This window comes from Polyodon spathula, chromosome 2 (genome assembly GCF_017654505.1).
Source record: "Polyodon spathula isolate WHYD16114869_AA chromosome 2, ASM1765450v1, whole genome shotgun sequence".
NCBI lineage: Eukaryota > Metazoa > Chordata > Actinopteri > Acipenseriformes > Polyodontidae > Polyodon > Polyodon spathula.
In genome coordinates this window covers 78,723,032-78,746,753 of record NC_054535.1, presented here as the reverse complement: position 1 = coordinate 78,746,753, position 23,722 = coordinate 78,723,032, and the positions used below count along the sequence as shown (strand labels likewise).

At 37.3% G+C, this 23,722-nt stretch overlaps 1 protein-coding gene across 5 annotated transcripts; it reads right to left on the bottom strand.

The window, feature by feature from the left end:
• Positions 1 to 13: 13 nt before the first annotated feature.
• LOC121301451 (nucleoporin p54-like) lies at positions 14 to 17,301 on the bottom strand. 5 transcript variants are annotated; one of them, XM_041230869.1, is made up of 14 exons: positions 17,218 to 17,301; positions 14,827 to 14,919; positions 13,420 to 13,497; positions 9,679 to 9,714; positions 8,032 to 8,181; positions 7,579 to 7,805; positions 6,790 to 6,977; positions 6,328 to 6,524; positions 5,806 to 5,860; positions 5,487 to 5,580; positions 2,494 to 2,601; positions 2,009 to 2,128; positions 1,771 to 1,881; positions 14 to 1,392 (listed from the first exon to the last, which is right to left on the bottom strand). In XM_041230869.1, exons 1-14 carry the CDS (start codon positions 17,252 to 17,254, stop codon positions 1,264 to 1,266), a joined length of 1,623 nt encoding a protein of 540 aa, XP_041086803.1. In that variant the 5' UTR covers positions 17,255 to 17,301; the 3' UTR covers positions 14 to 1,263. The 5 variants fall into 5 exon arrangements, with proteins under 5 accessions (XP_041086803.1, XP_041086821.1, XP_041086840.1 ...); XM_041230887.1 differs by having other exon boundaries at positions 8,032 to 8,121; XM_041230906.1 differs by lacking the exon at positions 9,679 to 9,714 and having other exon boundaries at positions 8,032 to 8,121.
• Between the last annotated feature and the right edge of the window lie 6,421 nt (positions 17,302 to 23,722).

Sequence of the window (23,722 nt, the reverse complement as noted above, 5' to 3'; positions counted from 1 at the left end):
TACAAAGTGCTCACCATATAGTTGTTTACTACATATAGCCGAGGAGTGCTTTTTCAATGACTTCTTACTGGCTAGTTTCACAGATCTCAATTAGAAAAAAAATCTTGGATCTTGCTGTATGTACGGTATTCCAAATCAAGGATCTAAATGTTATTATTTTGAAATAAATAAAAGGGTAAGACATATATGCAATAACATTTTCTAAAAAATTAATGTGGTCAAGGGAAAAGTGATTGGGCTGTCCAAATCTGAACAAAAATGGGGGGGGGGAATAATCATTGGACACACTAAATAAAGATAATTCTTGCAGTAGTCCTTGTGTGCCTCAAATATTCTTCAGTTAGCACAGATAGTTAGACAACCTTGATTACAAACAGTATTGTCTGGCATATGAAAGTGAATATAAAGCAACATGATGGGACTACTGAGGGCTTTCAGGACACAGGTTGATGGCTGGCAGATCATCGGATTTGTTTTGTGCCTGGAAGCATATGCAGCACAATTATAAAAACACATTAGAGTCCCAACCAAAGTAGACCAAGTGAAGTCTACTGACCCATGTGGAAACAAAGACATACAGAAAGCCACCACTTTCAAACCTTTATATCTTTCAATCCTGAAAAAGCTTGCTTTCTCATAGTAAGCTTTGAATTGTATTTGAAATTAAGTTTAATGCCCTCTAATTAGATTCTGTAAAGACCAGTCAAAGATTTTTATTTTTTTTAAACTAACCAAATACTTGATTTTATCCATTAGATTAATACCCTCAATTCAAACATCTGAGTAAAAAAAGCAGAAAAATGCTTTTGAGGTTTTTTTTTAAGCCATTACCTTATGTGGACCTTCAAGCATTAAATCATGTATGTTTCCAAACATAATTAGAAAGTTTTATTTATTAATGTTTTTGTTCCATTAAAGACAGTTCCAACTTTAAAAACAAATCTTTTTGCAGAAAATAGTCCTTGGATGGTAAAAAAAAATTGTGGGAAGCTGCACATTACTAAAACGTAAGACTTGTGTCACTACAATCAAAATCTGCTTTTGTAAAATACGTGGTCTGTCCAACAGAAGTGTTCTTTTATTTGTATTGTCACTGACAGGGGGAGTGGGAGGCAAGTATGCCAGTTGTGTCTGCTTAGCCAGTTCAATTGGCTATCTTCCAGTGTGATGTTAATAAGATTATCTTGACGGGGAGCTTTCACTACCACGGTATTCAGCACATAAATGCTCCCTACTGCGTGATGCCTGAAAGCAGGTCTGTTGTCAGCTGAATGTCCCTCCTCTGGTGTGGATGCTGTCATGAAGCCCATGTTCTATGAGCTTGATGTCCTCCACATCATCCTTGACAACACTGATCAAATGGCTTAGGCCTTCCTGTTGCTGCTTCAAGTGCTGGACAGGAAAGGAAAATATTTCAGTGTAACTATAAACTCTGATATTGAGTTGTGTTCATTTTCTCCTCATTGCTATTCATTGTTACGTGTCCATACAAAGGCGTTTCACAATGCTAACAGGCAACTATTTTTTCCATTTCAGTATCATGAGAACTGCTGCCATTATTACACCAGCAGTCTAATCATAATCCTCCTCAATGGGATAGTTTAGATCATGGAAAATGGCTCGTCTCTAGTGTACAAAGCCATGACGCAGTAATGGTCACATGCTGGTTATTCACAGAGTAAAGCAGCCTCGGCCCTGACACACAACATTAATCTGCAGGGCATGTTTTCATATTGTGCTGCTCCCAGAGCTTGGCCAATATAAACTCACCTGCTTGATTTCCCGAAGGAGATCTGCATCTATGCTGTACCGCTCCTCTGACCTGGAGGCTCCAAAGTGATTCTGCATCCTAACCTGGGACATGAGTTCATTCAGGCGACCCTGGAGGAAACAGTACTCATGGTTACTTCCTAGAATATACCAAGTTTCTCACCTGATGTGTTCACAGACCATCAGATTTAGTAAATTAAATAAACACATCACAGAAACAACCAACAAATCTGTTTACCTTAAACTGGGTTGGTGCGTTCAGCTCACTCTGTATTGTGTCTAGTTGAACACGTAGGTGTTCCTCATCAACCTGGATTGCATAGCCACTCTTTCTTTGGATTTCCTGCTTGATTAATACCTGAGGAAGTGATCCAAAAACAAATGAAGTATTGTGGAGTAAAACAGCACTTTCTAATTTAGGCTACATGTTTAAACTTTATGAATTCTATAAAAATAAAAAAACACAATAGCTATATTGTTCTACAGCCAATCATGGTGGTGATATCATGTACTCATGCAAATACTCAAATTGAATGTATAGCCTTCACTATTAAAACAAAACCTGACAGGGGCCAGAACTCCTACACCCTCAACAGCTTGCACAAAGCAATGTCCACGTTTCACCACCATTGAATGACTGGTGTTCAAATGTATTGCTAAAGATGTGTGTTTGACATAAAGCTTGCTGGGAAATATTAAAAGGTAAATGAAGACCATACATACCTGCAAGACTCTGTGTGACAGGTCCATCAGTTTTCTCCTGTACTGGGCTATCTTTGCCACTGTTGTAGCCTGGTTCTTCTGTAGTTCACTTATGTCTTCAGAGATTATCTATAAACAAATTGACAATAACAAAAGTGCAAGCATAAGACAACTAACTACATGACATATTTACACATATTAAGAAATTTTGCAATAAAATATGGAGGCACGGTGGTGATCTTGCGAGTCTTGGTGCCCCAATCTGTCAAGTTTTACTGATTTGCAGAGAATGTTTTTTCCACAGCAGCACTTCAAAGTAACCTACTGACTTAATTACAGGTTATATATATGACACACACACAGTCTAACTTTACTACATAGTAACGAAACTCTTCTTACAATGAACCCCCTTTTTTAACAATCCAAGCAGCAAGAACCATTTTTTTTCAATGGAAATTAGCCCTATTACAACGATCATTTTTACAAAATTTACCTAGATAAAAAGATCTTGGTAGTGACTGACACTGAACTTTCTCCAGTGTGAATGTGTTATTCTCTCAGTGAAAACAAAGACCTTGGTAGACTAATTCAAAGATAAGTCTGAATCATAGATAACCTACTGTAGTGTGAATCGTGTGACGTATGCAACCGTTGCCTTTTCACACAAACTGCAACCATGGCAACAGGTGTGAGGCAGTAACAAGACTGCATTGAGAAAAGCACAAAAAAGTGAAACAAACATATCCAGCGTAGTTTTTCAAGAGAAATGGCTCGCAATTACTGCATTCAGCATGTAAGTGTACTTTTTTATTTTTTCATTTCTTTACCGTTTTCTTTTACATATACAGTTTAAATGTGAAGTTCTCCTGAAAGAACTACTGTATAAAGATGTTCCATTCAATTTGGTTTATTCATCATTCTGATACAGCAAATTGCCAAACCCTATTATACTGAACAACCTGATAACCCCTGGTGGGTTCGTTATAATGAAGTTAGACTGTAAATTATATATATATATATATATATATATATATATATATATATATATATATATATATATATATATATATATATATATTATAGAACGTCATTTATCCGCACCCCTTTTCATCCACGGCTCCCTGACAAGTTTTATATCTGAAATACAGTAAATTATTGGCAATGTAGATAAAGATGCATGCTTCAGTCTAACCTGTGGAGTCGACAGCAAGTCAGGCCTTGGTGTGAACAGCAGAACGATTCAGTAAAATTAGTTCTCGAGGCAGTTACTGAATGAAGCCCAAACGTATTTTGCCTCACTGAAACAAGACTGCGACGGACTTTGTCAAGGTTCAAAAGAATGACTTACAGCAGTGAATTGGTTAAAGAAAGTGGTTTGTAACAAAATCCTGGCTCACTCAGTGTGTGACCCTGAGCAAGTCACTTACCGTAAAATAGTTTCAGGACGCAAAAGTCGCTCCCCCCTTTTTGAGATTTCTTTAGGAAAACACCTTTTTGTGTGTTTAAAATACATTTTTTTTAAATTAATTTTTTTCCTATATGCTCAACTCCAATAAATAAAGATGCACAGGTTTAGTTTCGAAATAACCCTCATTTCCAAAATTTTATTCCATTAAACATTTTACAGTGTTGTTTTTCATTTTTAGTTAAACTCCTAGAAACTATACGTTTTTCAAAATTTAAAAAGTAATTATTAACAGAGCATAAAATCAAGTTAAACATGGCACATCACATCTGTATTAAACTACCAGGATTTTATTTTAGCTTATCAAGTACCCAAACAAGTTCAAGAACGTATCTTCTTTGCTTTACTGAACATTTCTTTCCAAAACCATACTTAGACAATAGTTCCAGCTGCATTGTCTTTTACAAATTCCTTGTATTAATTCCAATTCAAAAGTTAACACAGAGCTGCTTTATCAATTAAAAAGCAAAAAAAAACAAAAAAAAAAACAATAAACTAAACAGTGCACCATTTAATAACCAGCAAACAATAGTCCCCTCAATATTTTGTTCTGGCCCCCCCCCTTGCACCTCATCATGGAAAATCTGACCCCGCTGTCATGGCAAATTTGCCACTGATTGCGTGCTTTCATTACTTAACTTGCATGCTTGTTGCAAAGTAAATTTTCAAGCGAGTATCAAAATTTTTGACAAAAAGAAAGGAAATTAGATGTCCGTTTTAATAAAATTAAGATTAACAGCATGCAGTTTTAATAGCATTACAGTGATAAATATATTTGCTTTGTATTTGTATTATTAAATGGCAATCACAAATCGTATTATTGTAAGTGGTTACCCCCCCCCCCCATCCCCCATATGTACATTATGAGCCTAACCCTAACCCTGTGCCACCCCCAAGATTTGGACATTGCCTTATCTGGCCCTCCAGTGAATGTACTTGAATACCCCTGCCCTAGTCTCTGTAAGTTGCCTTGGATAAATGTGTCTGCTAAATAAACAAATAATAATTTTAAAAAAGTTGTTATGAAAAAAATAAATAAAAATTATGTTTGTATTATGCTGAAATGTTAAGACAAGTTTAATTACACAGCATGCTTCTTTATTTAGTTTTAAAATTAATAGAAAACAAGCAACACTTGGCTACCATTATTAAATATTAATATGTGGAATACATTAGCGATAATACCTTGTCATATTTCTAGCTGCTAGCCACAGGACTGTGGGCCGAATAGCTTATTTCTGTCATAAAATTGCGTAGTATTTATTTTTTTTGGCAGTGTATCGCATTGTGAAAAGATTATAGTAATACTAATTTTAAACATTCTTCTGTCTTTGTAATATATTGTATTGCATACATCTCCAGTAAATGCTAACTTGGTTTACATTAGTAGTTTCTGTATTTTATTTCCGTATTCTAATCACATGCAATGACACCTCATTTATCCACGGATTTCACACATCTGTGGACCTAAACGCATGGATAAACAGAGTTCCACTGTGTGTGTGTGTGTATATGTGGAGCTCCCAAAATGAATATAGGTGGCACTTACATCCATTCTGGTCTGGTGCTGCTTTGTCATCTGCTCTTGGATCTTTAGTCTTCTTAGTAGTTCTTTAAAACCAACCATTGGCACTGGAATCAAACTACAAAAACAGCACGCATTTAATACTGGGAATGAATATGGAAATACCCCAAAAAATCATTCCAGCTTATTCGTGGGGGGGGGACGACTATTTGTCCAGTCTAACTTTTACCCTTTAAGTAGATTTGATTTTTGATTTTAGCAGTTTCTAATTTCTATACCTTTTGGATCTCCAACAGGAACACACTAAAGATAAGACATTTTGGATATGAAAAGACAGACATACTTTTCTGCATCTGGATTGTCCACTTTAGCTTGCTCCCAAATTATTGGATCTACACCTGAAAAACACAAAATAATTAATAATTAATATAACCATCAGAATAAAATATGTCCATATTTTTTTAATACTCCCAGTCTCTAAATATCCCACCACCAAGTTGCTCTGTGCCCCTTTTGATAAGCAGGCTGCATACAGGCGAGGGAAAAACACCTGCTATAGCTTGGGTTTTCCTGCTCTGTTCCAGGGTCAAACGAAGTTCAACAGTTTGAGGAAATTTGCTTGCGCTTGACCGCAAGAAACACGCATCAATACATGGAAAATGGTAAATTACACCTATTCATCCTAGATTCTTAAATCTAGCAAAACATTTTTTTCTGATATTTGGACTAATGATGTTTTTGTGTCAGATGTTGGATGCCTAATTACATTAAGCTCCAGTGATGACTACATTGTGCAGCTGAATCAACTCATTGTTACAGTCCTACTAATATTAAAAATGCGTTTCAGACATTCTTGTTCACCTACCAGCTGGAGGGTTCTGCAGGAGTTGTTTAAGCTGTGCTGGGGAAAGCTCTGTCCTGGTCAGAGTACGAACCACTCCCAGCTGCAGCAGCTGATTCTTTATATTGGCCTGTTCAACGTAGTTAAAGAGCGTCGTGGCTGGAATCCTCTTCGATGTACCATTAGGAGAACGTTCTACGACGTAAATGAGGACTTCTGTCCTGAGACAAATTAAAATCAATGCCTATTTAAATCAGAAAGGGATATTTGTTTTGCCAACAACTCCCTTTGTATGCATTGCTACAATAACTGACCATTTTACACATCCTACAACAAAAAAGAAATACATTTTCTGTGTAAAATCATAACATGTACTTCAAGTGAGGTTTCTGTCCTTACATAAAGTACACTCCTTCAATTAAACAAACTCAGATACCACTCTCCTAATTAATAAGAACATATTAACCTGGTTCCTGAGATACTTACTGATCGTCTGGCAGTGCTTTGACCCCCTCCACATTCACTGTCAGAGTCTGGTTGCCCCCCAGAACTTTATGAAGAGCCTCGACAAGCTGCTGCTGCAGATTCCGGATATCATCTTCTTTCCTGTTAAAAGCCAAAATCACCAGGCCATCTTCATCCTTGCTGCCAGGGATGCAACTGAAGCCAACAGCCTGCAGAAAACAGGGGCGTCATTATGATAAGAAAAATCAAATAAAACCCATGTTTCTCTCATCTTCCATATTGAGGGTACAGCTACAATCATCTACATGTTTGTCTTGTCAGGAGAACTGGTGTCAAAATCACCATGGATCTGGAAGTAATACTAGTAGTAAGCTATTTGTTTAAAAGTTCATTTGAATTTATAAGCAATACCTTCCTGAGGCTGCTAAAACTGCTACCACTTATCAATGCTTTTAAACAAAGATGTTCACTTAAAAATAGCTAGGAATGTAGCCTTATTCCTGGACAACAGGTAGACATTGTAAATTCTTGTTTTTCTGCCCTCATTCTGAGATAAAATTAGATAAGTACATTACAAGTAGACTGCAAGAAACTACTAGAAATAATTTGGATGGATGGATTGCTCCTTAATGTATGCAGGTCAAGTTAGGTTGTGTGTTTTGGCCCTACTTGGCAAAAGCACTCCTTAATTTGGCACAGATAGTACAGGGCACTAGCAGGTGGTCACAAGAACAGAGGCAAAGGATTTAATAAGCATGGAGGCAAAACAGCTCCCTCCAGTACTGTCAGCCCATCTTTCAAGAACCTTACCTTAAACCTGCAGAAGGGGTTTTCCTGTGTGAAGTCCACAGGCGGGATGCTGTTGTTAAAGTACCCTTTGCCTGTCCCCCAGAAAGCTTGCAGTTGGTTCCATTTAGCTAAGATGGCATCACGCTCATCTCCTAGAAGTGTTGGTGCAGAGAGCGCGCTTGCTGTGTTGATCAGCTGATTGGACTGCACAGGGGCCTGTGCTAGCTGTCCAAAGAGGCCTCCTGAAGCTAAACACACAAGCAAGCGGTTAGCTGTGCCTAACCTCCCACAGGGCTTAACAATGCTACTCCATCCTAGCTTAACTTGCTCCCCAAGTCAAACTACACATATAGGGCACCACCATAGATCAAAGTACAAAAACAGAAGACAATGTATACCAAGTGACGACATAGGGAACATGTGTGCTTTTGCTTCTTAAAAATGGATTAGAATTTTAGTTATTTTCCAACTTACTCTGCTGCTGTGTGTTAAAGCCCCCGAAACCCAAACCAGTTCCCAGGCCCGTGCCAAGGCTAGTGCCAAGACCAGTACTCGTGGTAGCACCTGTGCCAAAACCAGAGGAAAAACCAAATCCTTTGTTCAGGGTGTGGCCAAAAAGTCCTCCTGTAAAAACACATACACATTACAAAAATACATACATTACTGATAAAATAACACTTGAATTCACTGCAACTGTAAAATAGGTGAGAACATCAAAATATCTGAGAATGAGGTTTTAGCATTCATTTATCTTAAATGAGAAGCTCCTCAAAAGTGTAACAAAATTGCAATAACTTAAGTGTTGGTTATTTAAAAGATTATGGTATGCTCCTCTCTCCTCACGAATTAGGATCCACTCCCTTGTCCAAATGTCTCTGTTCCTGTGCTTTCCCCTTCTTTTACAGTTTTAGTGCAATTCTAAGTGCAGCACCACTCAGTGCACTAAGACTTTTGGACCGTGCAGCAGGAATGATCACATGCTGCTTGAAAAATCACCACAAACCCAAGCAGCTGTTTCTTCACTTTGAATGGTAAAATCAGCCCAATCAATAACCATTATCCAGTATGATGAACAGCATGATCCAAATAACCGGTTTGTGCAACAGCAGCAGCCATTTACACTTAAGTGTGACTTCATTGAAAATACCAACAGCTGATTGTGACATGATGATTCATAACTCACAGATGAAAGGTGGAATGTGGTAAATGAATTTTATACTTGGAAAGTTTAAGATTTTTGTTTTATAAAACTAGGAATTGATAAACACTAGTTTTAACAAGTAATTCTCTAAGCCTTTCAGGCACATGTGGTAAAATATTTGATATTCTGAAACTAATCATCCTCTTGCATTGACACTTTTGTGGATGAGAGACATGTCATGTTAAATGTTCATGTTATTTTAAAAAATAGTACTTATGGCACTGAAAAAAAAAGAAAAAAGATATTATGAACTTATTGATTCTAACTTAAAGGGTCCATGCAAGGGTCAGGGGTTACCAACAACACAGATACCACAAGACATGTTCCCGGGCAAGATCTATGCAGAGACATCTTTTTACATCAAATGCATATGTATAAAATTACTCTAGGTCTTTAGTCCAAAACTCAGGAAACCTCAATGTAAATATTACCTGACAAAAGCTTGTGCATTTCACCTGCTAAGGCTACCATTCTAGGCTACAATGAAAGGCTGATGAGACTTTAAATCACAAAAAGTACACCTATGGTAAAGTAATGAATAGAAGTGATAATACACAACCATAGATATGTACCGATCTCATCATTATTAGAAAACAGCACTTTATCCCTTTTTCAATTTCCTCACTGCTCTGGGTGCGTGCAGTAATCATGCAGGTAAAGGGTTGGAGACAGATAATGGTGGGAATACTCACATTTTCTCAAACAAGCAACCAAAAAAGCAAGACAAAGACTGAATAAATGGAAATATGAAAAAGTGCTTTAAAAAAGGATGTATTGTTTGAAGTATCTACCTGCACTAGCTAGGCTATTACCAACATTGAAAACAGTAGCTGCAGTTGTGAAGGCACCAAAATTACAAATATTAAAGCTGACTGCCGCTGCGTTAGCATTTAATCTGAAACCCCCAAAATTAAACCCACCGGCAGTGGTGTTTGCAGCTCCCAGCCCACCAAATCCTGCAAAGAGGGAAGAAGCAGCAAGAATAGTAAGGTAAGGAAGGATTAGCAAGAGAGAAAGAAAAACAGTATTAAACAGAATCACAGTGGAGTATAGTGGCGGGTACAAGACTACTCTGTAAGATAAAAAAGACAAGATCACAGCCAGAGGAGAGTTGCAAGGAGTTGCAATGCCCTGTAGACAGCATTCATTACGAAATGCAAGGCCATTATTCTCTAATTTCATTCAAGCCAAGGGAGCTGTGCCTTGACCTACAAATCTAGACAGGATTGCCTGGTCAAATTTGTTATGAAATCCCAGAGCAGTCTCAGTGCTGTCTGATAGATTTGCTGGGTGTTAAAGAAGGGGTCAACACACAAGCTTCAGCAATCACACTTGCATGTTCTTGCTGTTACCAGCTGCACATTTTAGCTTAAGTTCAGTGTTAAAAATATTGGGGTTCCACTGAATTCAGTTCCTAAGGGTCTGTTTTCCACTGAGAGAAATATCACTGGCATGTACCAATTCTGTTTTCACTGCATGTATTATTTATATCAGAATTCGTGTTTTTTTGTTGGTGTCACAAAAACTACAAAAAATGCCAAGCAGCTTCTTATCAATTTCTTAGAATATAGGATGTACTTTTTTTGTATTATAATAGTTTTATTAAGGGAATAGGACCTTGGTTTCTGGATGCACTTTGTCAGCCCTACTGTAGGGTTATAGAAATTCTTTAAGTTTCAAATACTACACTTATTAATTTTGCACAATGCCTGCTGGTTCCCTTATAAATTAAACAATGGAACCAACATGATTAATAGAAACTGATTATTTTTATTTATTACAATACTATTTTACCTTTGTAATATATGGGGTGCAGAGCTGAGAAGAAAGAACTATTGGTTTAAGTGAACGATGGATGTATTGAGGACATTTTACATGGATTCTACTCATAGTTTATAACACCATTCTATATACCTAATTTTGCTTTTTTAATATAATTTAACATGTTTATCACTGTAATCTTAAATGTCCATTTGTGCTTGTATCTTAGTAAAAAAAAAAGTTAGCTGAAGGCTGGCTAAAACGCTGAAGCAGATGGTGTGAAGCTATATCAACAACGTGACAATATGAACCTCTTAACTCAGCGGCTATGCATGTTTTATTTGATTAGCAGCCCATATTTAATTTCCTAATGAACAACAGTAAACAATTCAATTAAAGTGGTAAGGTCTCAGCAGTTAAGACAGATGGCAGACATATGATGCAAGCACAAATCAAACATCTGAATGGTTGACCAAAACAACATAGCACAAATTACAGTCGAGGCCTGTTCAACTTTTACCTTCAGTTGTGAAAAAAGTCAGTATATTACCATATTTCTACTTTTGGACTGAATTTGGTGGGAACAGCCTTAACTATGTCTGGAATGAACCGATTTGGTGTGAACGCAATCAAGTTAGGCAAGGGTATACTTGGTTGTCTGTCCTAATTGCTAGCAAGAAATTTTAACATTCCCTATTTGTATTAAGAAGTATTTATTCCTAGTAAAGTATGAATACATGGCATTTTCTGCGATACCACTCCGTGTAGTCACAAAAACAACAAAAGAAGGATGTCCTGTTGGAGGTGACAGAACTGGGGGTAACATCGGACCTAAATGCAAAAGTTTCTTACATGTTGTATCTGTCAAAACAGAAAATCTGTGCAGTAAGATCCCTGACACAGTTTAGAAAATTATTTTTAGAAAATACATACACATAACTAAGAATAAATACATTAATACAGAAAAACTTAAATATATTTAAAACATCCTAAACTTTACTGTCATGTGAACTGGTTCCTTCTAATCTTAGCACCAGTAATAGATGCTATCAAACAATATAGCTGTTTACAAAATAATAAGACAAAAGTGTGCTATCTCCTAGCAGCCATAAAGTCACTTGACCTTAACATGACATTCATATTAGGTCATTGATCAATTTCATCAACATGTTCAAGGCAGGCCCAGCCTTAGCGATAGGCGAGGTAGGCAAATGCCTAGGGCAGCAAAATTAAAGATTTTTGTTTTGTTTTGTTAACAGACACTGCAGTGAATGTGTGTTGGCGTGCCACATATCAGTATTTAATGTAATTAAACATACAAACTATAGTATACAAGGCGGCTAATTATAATTTCAAACATGTCTGATGGAAGACGACAGCTGTCAGGGGCGGAATATCAGAAAAGAAAATCTGAAAAAGAAGATTTTGTATCGAGCCAAAAAGGATCTCTTCTGAAATGTGCTGAATATGACACACAGCAGGGTGCACCATCGTATGTGTTGAATATGACACGCAGCAAGCTGCACCATCATGTCAGTCAGAACACTTACCAGAGATTTTGTCTTTACCTCCAATGGGATCAGGTATTAAAACTCAGTCAGGATGAAGTTAAAGAAGATAACTTATGTAGTAATATGGGCCCCCGTTTTTAATTGTTGTGTAGAGGCTGTTGAGTTTTTCAGCCCAACTCAAAACATTTATAAAACATTTTTCTCAGCTTCCACACATTGTTGGGATGTTTTAAAGAACACATCAAACGTCTTACAGTGAAAAAAGCTCAGGGAAACGAGACGGAGAAGCGGTGAAGGTGATCCGGTATCAGCTTGGGGAAGTGTACGATGAACTGCTCTCAATTGCAGAGGATAGTACCCTCACTGGAAGCAGCTGTGTCAAATCGCGCGTAAAATGCTGAACACATTTTTGTGCAGCCTAGTGGTTTGGTATGATATACTGCCCAAAATTAATATAGCAAGCAAAAGGCTCCAGGCAGCTAACTTCGATCTCCCTCGAGCAACGGAGCAGCTGGAAACAACAAAAATGTACCACCAGAATTATCGAACCTACATGGCTTTGAAGGGGCACTGACCAATGCAAGGGAGTTGGCAGAGGAACTTGACATTGATGCGTGCTTTCAAAGTTCACTTTTTTAACCAGGTATTGGGCTCTGCTATACAGTTGGTCGAGCAATGTGTTTCACAGCTTCAGGAGTAATGCAGTGATGTATTCAAAATCCTGTACAACACCAACACACTTGAATTATGCAACAAGCTAAAAGCTCTGTCCAGAAGAATGGATTTGGGATCTAAACCTAAGGATGTACTGGAATACATTTGCAAAAACAATATGTCTTCAGTGTTTCCAAATGCATTTATTTCGCTGAGACTACTGCTGACGCTGCCAGTCACAGTTGCAAGTGGGGAGTGCAGTTTCTCAAAGTTGAAACTAATTAAAAAAACTACTTGCGGTCTACAGTGACAGAGGATCGGTTGAATGGACTTGCAAAAATGTCAATTAAACATGAACTTGCCCAAAACCTGGATCTGAAGTAAGCCCTGCATGGCTTTGCAGCATAAAATGCCAGAAGAGTCATGTTTTCATAATCTGTAAGATATTTTTTCAAACTAAAATAATTTATCATCATTTTGGCACATTTTTAAAATTATTAACATACTTTTATAGTAATACTGACCAGTTCAAAATTGTGTGGCTGTGTGTGAAGGAAGGGGGGTTTCTGAGATATTTATTAGCAGTAGTAGCTGTGGTGTAGGAAAAGGCAAGTTGACAAACTCACATCTCCCCTTATGGTGATGCTAAATTCAATGGCTATGATGCACCCGATACCTCATGCTGTCATTAGCTAAAACCGTTACTATTACATTACAGCGGCTGTGGAAATGTACCTGTTCCTGTAGCACCAAAGCCAAAGCCAGCTGATGGAGCTGCAGTTGTTGTAGTTCCAAAGCCTGGGGCAGCAAGACCTGAAAATGAACATAAAACAAAAATTAAAAAGGAGAAAACCCAATACAATAAGCCTTGAAAAAGATATGTCCTTGGAAATCTGAAACAGTGCCTTGTGTGCACCTTCTCTTTAGGGAAAGAAAGCCAAGGAGACAAAAGCATAATTAAGACTAATAGTGTGGTAAGAAAATTAGACAGCCTGCCTATAACTAACGGTCTCAGTCTCATGTAGGAATAAAAAAAAAAAAGTTACACAAAACTTTACTTGGGCATTTACTGAAGACCACCAAATGACCCATGTTCAGTGAAGTTATATTTCCTAGACTGCAAAAGCAAAGGTATTTTACCATTCAAGAATAACAAATCAACTTATATACCTTCATTTTAAAAGTGATTTGGTGTTCACTGTATTAAAAACAGTGTGTAATTTTTAGGAAGATTTGGTTAATTGACTGACTGGTTAAACAACACTGACTAAAACTCATATGATTAACCTTTAAATTGACTAAAACTTTACCATACATTGCACACAAAGCCAGACTGCCATATGTACATGTAATTAGATGTGTGGAGTGGTATTCTGGCTTTGGAGTGCAAGACACAGTACAGTATCTATGTACAGTATTCATAGGAAACACACACTTACATTCACATACAATACAGAAACTTGCCAAAATTAAACCTGTCATGGCACTGTCAAGGTTGTAGGGACAGAATATACAGCCAGGACAACACTGAGAATCTAAAAAAAATTTGGTCCATCACTTTTGAGACAGGAATATTGCGGTCTTGGGACACAGAAGCACCTTTCAACTAATCCCAGCCTATTGTGACAAAGCTGGGTTAACCAGCTTTTTTATTTCATGTGATGCTCTATAACAGTGCTTCCCAACCCTGTTCCTGGCAGCACACCGTGTCTGCTGGTCTGCGTTCCAACAAAGTGCTCAATTGCTTAATTGAACAATATCAACAAAGAGCTTGAAAATAACAGGAAAATGCCCAATTAATCAATTCATTAGTTCAATGAAGGGTTCAATTAAGCAACTGACCACTGCGTTGGAACAAAAATCAGCAGACATGGTTTCCCGCCAGGAACAGGGTTGGGAAACACTGCTCTATATTATTACATCAGAAAGTCATGTGAGGGGCTGCCCATTTACACAAAGGTGTGTGTTACTTCATCTGATAATGTTTTGACCTACCTCTGTTGATAGTGTATATTAAAAGTAAATACACATTTAAATAAAGACAAAGACAACATTTAATTTTTTATTTTTATGATTTTAGTAAGGAAGCAGCTGGTCCATCAAGGAATCTGAGGTTGAAAATGAACAGAGAAATGAACTTACTACCAAATCCAGACGCGGCAGTGGTGGTTGTACCAAAACCAAAACCAGTTGATGCTGTTGTTTTGGCACCAAATGAACCAAATCCAGAGGAGCCTTAAGTAAGAAAAAAACATTTTGACTTGTGGTTCACCAATGGACTATTCGGCTATTTATACCAGCTGTAGAAAACCAAATTATGCATCCTGTTTGATCCTGTTTTTATTCTTAAGTTCAAAGGGTTTTTTTTTGTTGTTTTTTTTAAACCCAACTCCACTTTGGCATAATATAGTTACAGAACTCAATGTAGTTTGGAAAAAAAACATGCGAGTACAGTCAGGGCCGGATTAACGCATAGGCAAACTAGGCATCTGCCCAGGACCCAAACAAGGGGGGGGGTCTTTTACATATACAGATTTGACTGGAAAAACTTCACTTACTGACATTCGAACCGAGGCATGTATCTAAAAATCAAATTGTTCTGACAGGTGCAATAAATATTGTAAACAAGAAAATAAAATAAAATCATACTTTTAACACCACTGGTTTTCTAGATATACAGTACGTTCTGCTCTGGTGTTGCTCAATACACAAAACCCTTCACTAAAGTAACCTTATACAACTTGTTTTTCTTTTAAAACACATTTTCATTGTATTACATGTAAATACTCTTCAGAAACATCAAGCGTTCACGTCCAACGGTCTTAGAAAAAATGCAGCTGTGTCGGCATGGAATCAAGGGTACAGAATTCTACAGGGTACAGACGTGTGCCGTATGTAACACCTAACTTACTTGTATGCCAAAACATCGGTGATTTCTCTGCTCTTTGAGAAAAGGGCATTGTCTTTAATGAAGCAAGTCAAAATCCACCCAAACAAAACAACAAGGAAACACTGGCGATTTTGCATGCAGTGCACCGTAACGTATTTGACTACAAACAATGTACAGGCATGTTTGTTTATTACTATGTATTTTAGTGGACTATTGTGGAGCACCCTTCTATATGTTACCTTTTTTCAACTTCATACGGTGTTCCTTGTTGGTTTGAACTGATGCCTTTTAATATACATGTGTGTGTGTGGCATTTTGTTCAGGGGTAGGGGGCCTGAGCATCAACCTATGAGAGCTACATACTCTCTTGATCCTATTCCTACAAAACTATTAAAATATGTTCATGGTGTTATACCCACATTTAAAAAATTATAAATTGTTCACTTTCCTACAGCACAGTTCCCTCAGCTCTTAAGGTCGCTGTGGTAAAGCTTATGCTTAAGAAACGTAATTTGGACCCTCAAGTTCTCAATAATTCAATACCTGCAACCTACCATTCTTAAATAAGATTCTAGAGAGAGTTGTCACAATTCAATTACAGTAACTTCTAACTCTTAATGGTATATTTGAAAAGTTTCAGTCTGGTTTTCGTGTTGCACATAGCACCAAGACAGCCCTTGTCAGAGTTGTGATCGATCTGCTGATAAGCTCTGACTCGGGCTTTCCATCAGTTTTAATTCTTCTTGATCTAAGTGCTGCCTTCGATACTGTAGACCATTCCATCCTACTGAATCGTCTTGAAAACACAATAGGACTGTCTGGCCTTGTCCTATCCTGGTTCAAACCTTATCTTTCTGATAGGTTTCAGTTCGTCTCCATTGCTGGGGAGGAAACATCGGCATACTCGTAATTTGTCTGTGGTGTTCCACGGGGCTCCATTCTAGGTCCCTTGTTGTTTTCACTGTATATGCTACTGCTGAGTGATATTATCCGCAGACACCGAGTGAACTTCCATTGCTAGCTGATGACACCCAACAATATTGTCCCTAAAGATAGGAATTTCTTCTACCTGGGTGTTATTGCTACTTGCCTTACAGATATCAAGCACTGGATGTCACAGAATTTTCTAATGTTGAATTCGGGTAATACAGAGGTTATGCTATTGCGCTCACAGAACCAACTAAAACTATATAAATGCAATAAATAAACAAATATGTTATTTATACATAAATTATACATAGATAAACAGCATGCCAGAGTCAGACACAAGCTGACCAACACACCGCATTAAAGCTGGGGATTGTTCATTGCATTATCTCAAATAAAATTTGGCCCATATTCCATAGTACGACAAGCACATTATTAAAATATATCATTATTTCAACCAGACACATCACAAAGTAATGTCCATCGTCATACACCACCGATTAGCTTACACAGTACTGACGAGTGTGTAACCGCACTCTCAGGCCTGGCGCTGGAAGGTCTACAAGAAAGAGCTACACTATCAACCCACACACAGTATTAGTTTGACCTATGGGGACTAGCTTTATTTATTACATGTATTTCTCGATATCTGGCTTAAAGTATTTCAATAATAGTTTATTTTTTAATTTTTTATTATTACTATTTATAAAACTCACCCGCAGTATTTGCGCCGCCTCCAAAGCTGAACGCCATGATGCCAACTCCTTCTCTGCTGGGACTCCGGTTAGAAACGCAGGCGGTAGAACATCCAGTTCCACTGTGCTAGAGAAATGCAGTACGTTTCGACTTTACACAATACATTTTTGACACAGTAACAGTATTAGTAATTCAGCATAAATTTACTTACCTACCCAAAACAAATGTATTTTTTTTTTACTTTTTATTAAAGTAAGTTGATTTTTTTGTATTATGTAGCTAACTATACTGTCACACCCCTATGTAACAAAGTGTTAATTGCGTACTGCATGTCAATAAAAAGCTCACACTGCAGCTATTATTGCAGGGAAAGCATCATAATACCAACAAACTAGTCACATTCTGTTATTTATGTATTTATTTAGCATGCAACATTATAACAATATACAGTATTGTCACGTTCAATTTTACACAAATATAAATCAACTAAAGTTGCCATAGTTTTGCCTTCTATACATTGTTCGTCCGTCTATGTATGTTTGTTCTTTATTATGCCTTGCTGTTGACAGGCCAGTTTATGTACATTTTACTAAAACTGTTTTTTGCTGCTGCAGATTTTCGATGTCCACTAGGAGGCATCATCACATTATGCGAGAATAAAGCAAGCAACCATAAAGGTATACAGTAGGGTACCGTTAATCCGTGTTTCGATAATCCGTGCGGTTTAATACAGTACATTGTCAAAATGTATTAATGAAGAAATCATCTTATCCATGCGGAAGCGGGTGATCAATTGAGTACAGTAAACCAACGGAAAATACTGTGTTGTAGTTACTGAAACCAGCGACAAGCGAACAGAAATCAGATTTAAGACTCTAACAGTTTAATCTGCAGAAATTAATTGTTGGTAATCTTGGCCTTTTTTCCACACTGCTCAGCAGGTGACTCTGGTAACTTGCCGGGTACAAGTTCCAGTATTTGGCTCTGGGGCTGTTTTTTAAAAAGCTACTATAGTTTTTTACTGTCTTGTTCATTTCTATTTTCTTTAGTATAATATGCACTTAAATGATAATAAAAAATAACGGTTTGAAACACAGTAGTTGGTTTTCATTGGTTAATTTGCCTTGTATACAGCACTACCGTTGGATGGCAATGGCGGCGTTTACATGCACAAATCATGACAGTTTTCTCACGACCTGTTTGCCGTACTTCTCAGGAAATGCGTTGCTGTGCAGTTCTGATTTAGGGACAAAAATCGGCCGTACCAATGCAGATCACTCAATTCGTAGTATTTTGGTAGGGGAACATCTAAAAGTTACATTTCATTAACACTAGAATTGCAAAGCTGCAGCAGCTCAACCAGGAATGTGTCCTACGAGCCCATACGGAAATAATTTATAGAAAGTCCTATAGTAAATTGGTCAAGTCCTATAGAATATCCTATAGGATTTATTTAAAACCCTTTTAGTCCTATAGAGTGTCCTATAGTACTACTGTATGGAGACCCGTTTGAGTACTATAGGAGGATTTTTTTTTTTTTTTAAAGACTCCTTTAGGATTTCTCTAAAACCTTTTAAGTCACATAATATCCTATAGTACCAGGATCCTATAGGACATTTCCGTAAGAGAGTGACACACCCGCAAGATAATAATAATACAAACCTTTATATAGCTCCTTTAATAGGATTCTATGCATCAGTTGCAGAGTCACTTACAATAACGTCTCACCAGAAAAACGGAGCACTGGGTTATGGGGTCACACTTTGAATTTGGTTGAGCTTGGAGTTGAACCGGAGATCGGTAGGTTGCAAACCCATTTAACCACTCGACCCCACAGGCTACTTTTGTTTTAGATTAAAAACTACTTTTGTTTTCACAGTTTTGTATGTGCATATACCTGTACAGTAATTTCTTTTGAAGTGCATATTTTATTTCAGTTTTTAATTGTTTGAAGTTTTGTGCGGTCTTTCTGCTGGAGATTAAATGATATTAAGTCAGAAAAGCTGGATCTTGACTGCTGAAACCTCGTGAGCCATAAGCACGGTCCCTGCTCCGGTTTACATGGGTCTTTTACAGCTATTTTATTGCATGAAAACGATGCACTTACAGCCGCGCTGCCAAAAGGTCATATTTTGCTGTTTCACGATCACGAAGTATTAGTGTGACAACGTCACACAGTCATGACTGTATATCGTTTTCAAGTGCATTTAAACCAAGCCAATGACGCTTGAGTGGAATCTGAACCTCATCCACTTTGTACAGCGGAACTTTACGATCCGGCTCCAGTGAAACCAAACTCCATTGCCTTTTTAAAAAAAAAATCACGTTAATATAATCAAATCGCTCCCTGATGTACAGTCTATTTTGACCGTTGTTGGGACATTATATTGTACTTGTATTATTGCATGTTTCGAGTTCTAAATTAGTAGCGCAGGGAATTCCCAAACAGTAAACTGAATTTCGGCAAATCTGTGTTTTTCACTAATTCGGGCGCAAATCGGCCCCAATCTGCACATATTAACGGGGGTCTACCTGTACCGCCATTTTTTTTTTATCACGTAAACAAAATTACAGTACAAGTACTGAGAACATAGGGATGGTAAAGCGAGGCTTCTGAAAGGGGGTGGCAAACTGGATAGTTATTGATAGAACAGGGTATTTGAAAAGCATTGCTGTCAATGTGTAAACCACATTCAAGAAAGACCCTCTACACTTTTGTTTTGGATAAATCAGCAAATGTGTCCATATCCTCTTGCGACCCCCTCCCCCACAGTAAACTATACAAAATGTCAGCAACATTTATCTCTTATATGGGTTTTAGTTTATATATATATATATATATATATATATATTATATATATATATATATATATATATATAAGAACATAAGAACATAAGAACATAAGAAAGTTTACAAACGAGAGGAGGCCATTCGGCCCATCTTGCTCGTTTGGTTGTTAGTAGCTTATTGATCCCAAAATCTCATCAAGCAGCTTCTTGAAGGATCCCAGGGTGTCAGCTTCAACAACATTACTGGGGAGTTGATTCCAGACCCTCACAATTCTCTGTGTAAAAAAGTGTCTCCTATTTTCTGTTCTGAATGCCCCTTTTTCTAAACTCCATTTGTGACCCCTGGTCCTTGTTTCTTTTTTCAGGCTGAAAAAGTCCCTTGGGTCGACACTGTCAATACCTTTTAGAATTTTGAATGCTTGAATTAGGTCGCCACGTAGTCTTCTTTGTTCAAGACTGAACAGATTCAATTCTTTTAGCCTGTCTGCATATGACATGCCTTTTAAGCCCGGAATAATTCTGGTCGCTCTTCTTTGCACTCTTTCTAGAGCAGCAATATCTTTTTTATAGCGAGGTGACCAGAACTGCACACAATATTCAAGATGAGGTCTTACAAGTGCATTGTACAGTTTTAACATTACTTCCCTTGATTTAAATTCAACACTTTTCACAATGTATCCGAGCATCTTGTTAGCCTTTTTTATAGCTTCCCCACATTGCCTAGATGAAGACATTTCTGAGTCAACAAAAACTCCTAGGTCTTTTTCATAGATTCCTTCTCCAATTTCAATATCTCCCATATGATATTTATAATGTACATTTTTATTTCCTGCGTGCAGTACCTTACACTTTTCTCTATTAAATGTCATTTGCCATGTATCTGCCCAGTTCTGAATCTTGTCTAGATCATTTTGAATGACCTTTGCTGCTGCAACAATGTTTGCCACTCCTCCTATTTTTGTGTCGTCTGCAAATTTAACAAGTTTGCTTACTATACCAGAATCTAAATCATTAATGTAGATTAGGAATAGCAGAGGACCTAATACTGATCCCTGTGGTACACCGCTGGTTACCACACTCCATTCTGAGGTTTTTCCTCTAATCAGTACTTTCTGTTTTCTACATGTTAACCACTCCCTAATCCATGTACATGTGTTTCCTTGAATCCCAACTGCGTTCAGTTTGAGAATTAATCTTTTGTGCGGGACTTTGTCAAAAGCTTTCTGGAAATCTAAATAAACCATGTCATATGCTTTGCAATTATCCATTATCGATGTTGCATCCTCAAAAAAATCAAGCAAGTTAGTTAGGCACGATCTCCCTTTCCTAAAACCATGTTGACTGTCTCCCAGTACCCTGTTACCATATAGATAATTTTCCATTTTGGCTCTTATTATAGTTTCCATAAGTTTGCATATAATAGAAGTCAGGCTTACTGGTCTGTAGTTACCTGGTTCAGTTTTGTTTCCCTTTTTGTGGATCGGTATTACGTTTGCAATTTTCCAGTCTGTCGGTACCACCCCTGTGTCAAGAGACTGCTGCATGATCTTGGTTAGCGGTTTGTAAATTACTTCTTTCATTTCTTTGAGTACTACTGGGAGGATCTCATCCGGCCCAGGGGATTTGTTTATTTTAAGAGCTCCTAGTCCCTTTAACACTTCTGCCTCAGTTATGCTAAAGTTATTTAAAACTGGATAGGAACTGGATGACATGTGGGGCATGTTGTCAGTATCTTCCTTTGTAAAAACTTGTGAAAAGTAATCATTTAACATATTTGCTATTTTTTTTTCTTCCTCTACGATTTTGCCATTTGTATCTCTTAAACATTTAATCTCCTCTTTGAATGTTCTCTTGCTGTTGTAATATTGGAAAAACATATATATACACACACACACACACTTGCATATTCTACATTTATGATGTACTTTAGAAGAGATAGTATTACTCCTACCCAGCTTTTCATTTTTAATAAATTATCTTCACTTTGGAAAGTCTCTGCAGGTTAACACAATAAAGCATTCCTCTCGAGTAGGTCGTTCCACTCCGGGCCTTTGTTCCAACCTGGTTCTAAATTGTTTACTTGAACCAATTGCACCTCCATCCAGACCCTGAATGACTCTCCAGTACCAGGATTGGACACCCCTGTTATTAGGGATGCTTTAGGATTAGTTTTACAGGGATACTTTTTTTTTTTTAGGTCAATTTGTGAGAATGTCTTTTGTTATGTTAAATCCCTCTAATTAGATCCCTTTTTATTAAACTGAAAGAGGGTGGGTTTTTTGAAATTGCATAGAAATGCATTTGATTGATAGACATCAAATTATTGTAGTTCGCTTTCTACACCACAGAATATGTATTATAACAGATACAGAACTGGTCACAAACAAAAAAATAATGGAAACAAAATACTGAAAACATTATGTTTTTATTGTTTTGTCATTTGAAACATTACAATTGTTCAAAAACAGTTTTTGAAACATAAATGTTTTCTATTTTCTGTTTGAGATATCACCACATATGACTCACACATTTAAATATACGCAGTGTAACGCAAATTTGAAAATCCTATACAAAAACGAAACCATTTGCCCACATTTAAAATCTCCAAGATTGTCTCTTCCAGCAACAGCACATACAGTATGCACTGAATCTGAAATGTAAAGGAAGAGCTGGGTTTGCATACATTTACGATTAAAAAACATCAACAATGATGCATGATCATGTGAAAGTTCTCATCCTGCACAAACAAGAAATATGTATACTAGAAATGAACGTAAAAAGACCCTAATTGGAGGTAGCCAAGCTATACACTGGTGTTTTTCTGACAGGTGACAATGACTAATTTCCTAATAAATCACCAATTCCTGAACTACTGGACAAACACCATCAGTTTCAAGAAATACCACATATGCTCTAGAGCAGGGGTGTCCTTAATTGGACCAATTAAGTCATTTAGGGTACAGTTGGAACAAAAACAAGGAGGGACACCGGCCATCCAGGACCAGGATTGGACACCCCTGCTCTAGACCCTGTCTGAGGCTTGAGTACATCCGTTAAAATAATCTCACTCACACACACACACACACACACACACACACACACAAACACTATGCCTCACCAGGAATGAATACACTGTCATTCCAAAACAAAGTGATGCACCAGCTTGCTTCAGGCAAAGTACACTTTCATGCACAGCAGGTCCCTTTTCTACTGTGCCAACTACAAAAGTGCTGCTTAGCAACCTCTAGCTGCGGTCATTGTCAGCATTTACGATTAATACAAAAATCCTGGACTAATGTGTGTGAAATACAGTATCTCGCTATGATCCTCATATTTAATATGTCAGGATGAGAACTCCCCCCCCCCCCCCCCCCCCCCTTTTTTTTTAATAAATGTATTATGGCTTCGAATCTTACATAGTAACACATTGGAACACTTCAAAAACAAAACCTCATTTCATACAAAAAGTATTACAAATGTATCAATTGCTATAAAAGAGTTTAACCTGCTTTGCTGCCTTTGTTGTATTTGTAACTGTAGTTAATACTGCAAGCATATTTAATCTGTAACAGTTAGTAAAACTAAGATCACTCGCTTTGATATGTGTCACTGTGAGGGTCTTAAAGTTTCCATCGTTTACAAAAAGTAATATATTTTTCATGTAGAATAAAGGTCAACATTTTAACCCTACACTGTTGGGTTGTACACCACCATTCTTGTATTATCAAGTTTTCA

What these genes read in the sequence shown, in the direction of transcription:
- LOC121301451 (XM_041230869.1), bottom strand. Translation starts at nt 17,254, where the DNA reads ATGGCGTTCAGCTTTGGAGGCGGCGCAAATACTGCGG. An exon ending in AGGCGGCGCAAATACTGCGG is followed by an intron (nt 14,920 to 17,217) that starts GTGAGTTTTATA and finishes TTCTTACTTAAG; the next exon opens with GCTCCTCTGGATTTGGTTCA. An exon ending in ACGCACCAACCCAGTTTAAG is followed by an intron (nt 1,882 to 2,008) that starts GTAAACAGATTT and finishes TGTTTCCTCCAG; the next exon opens with GGTCGCCTGAATGAACTCAT.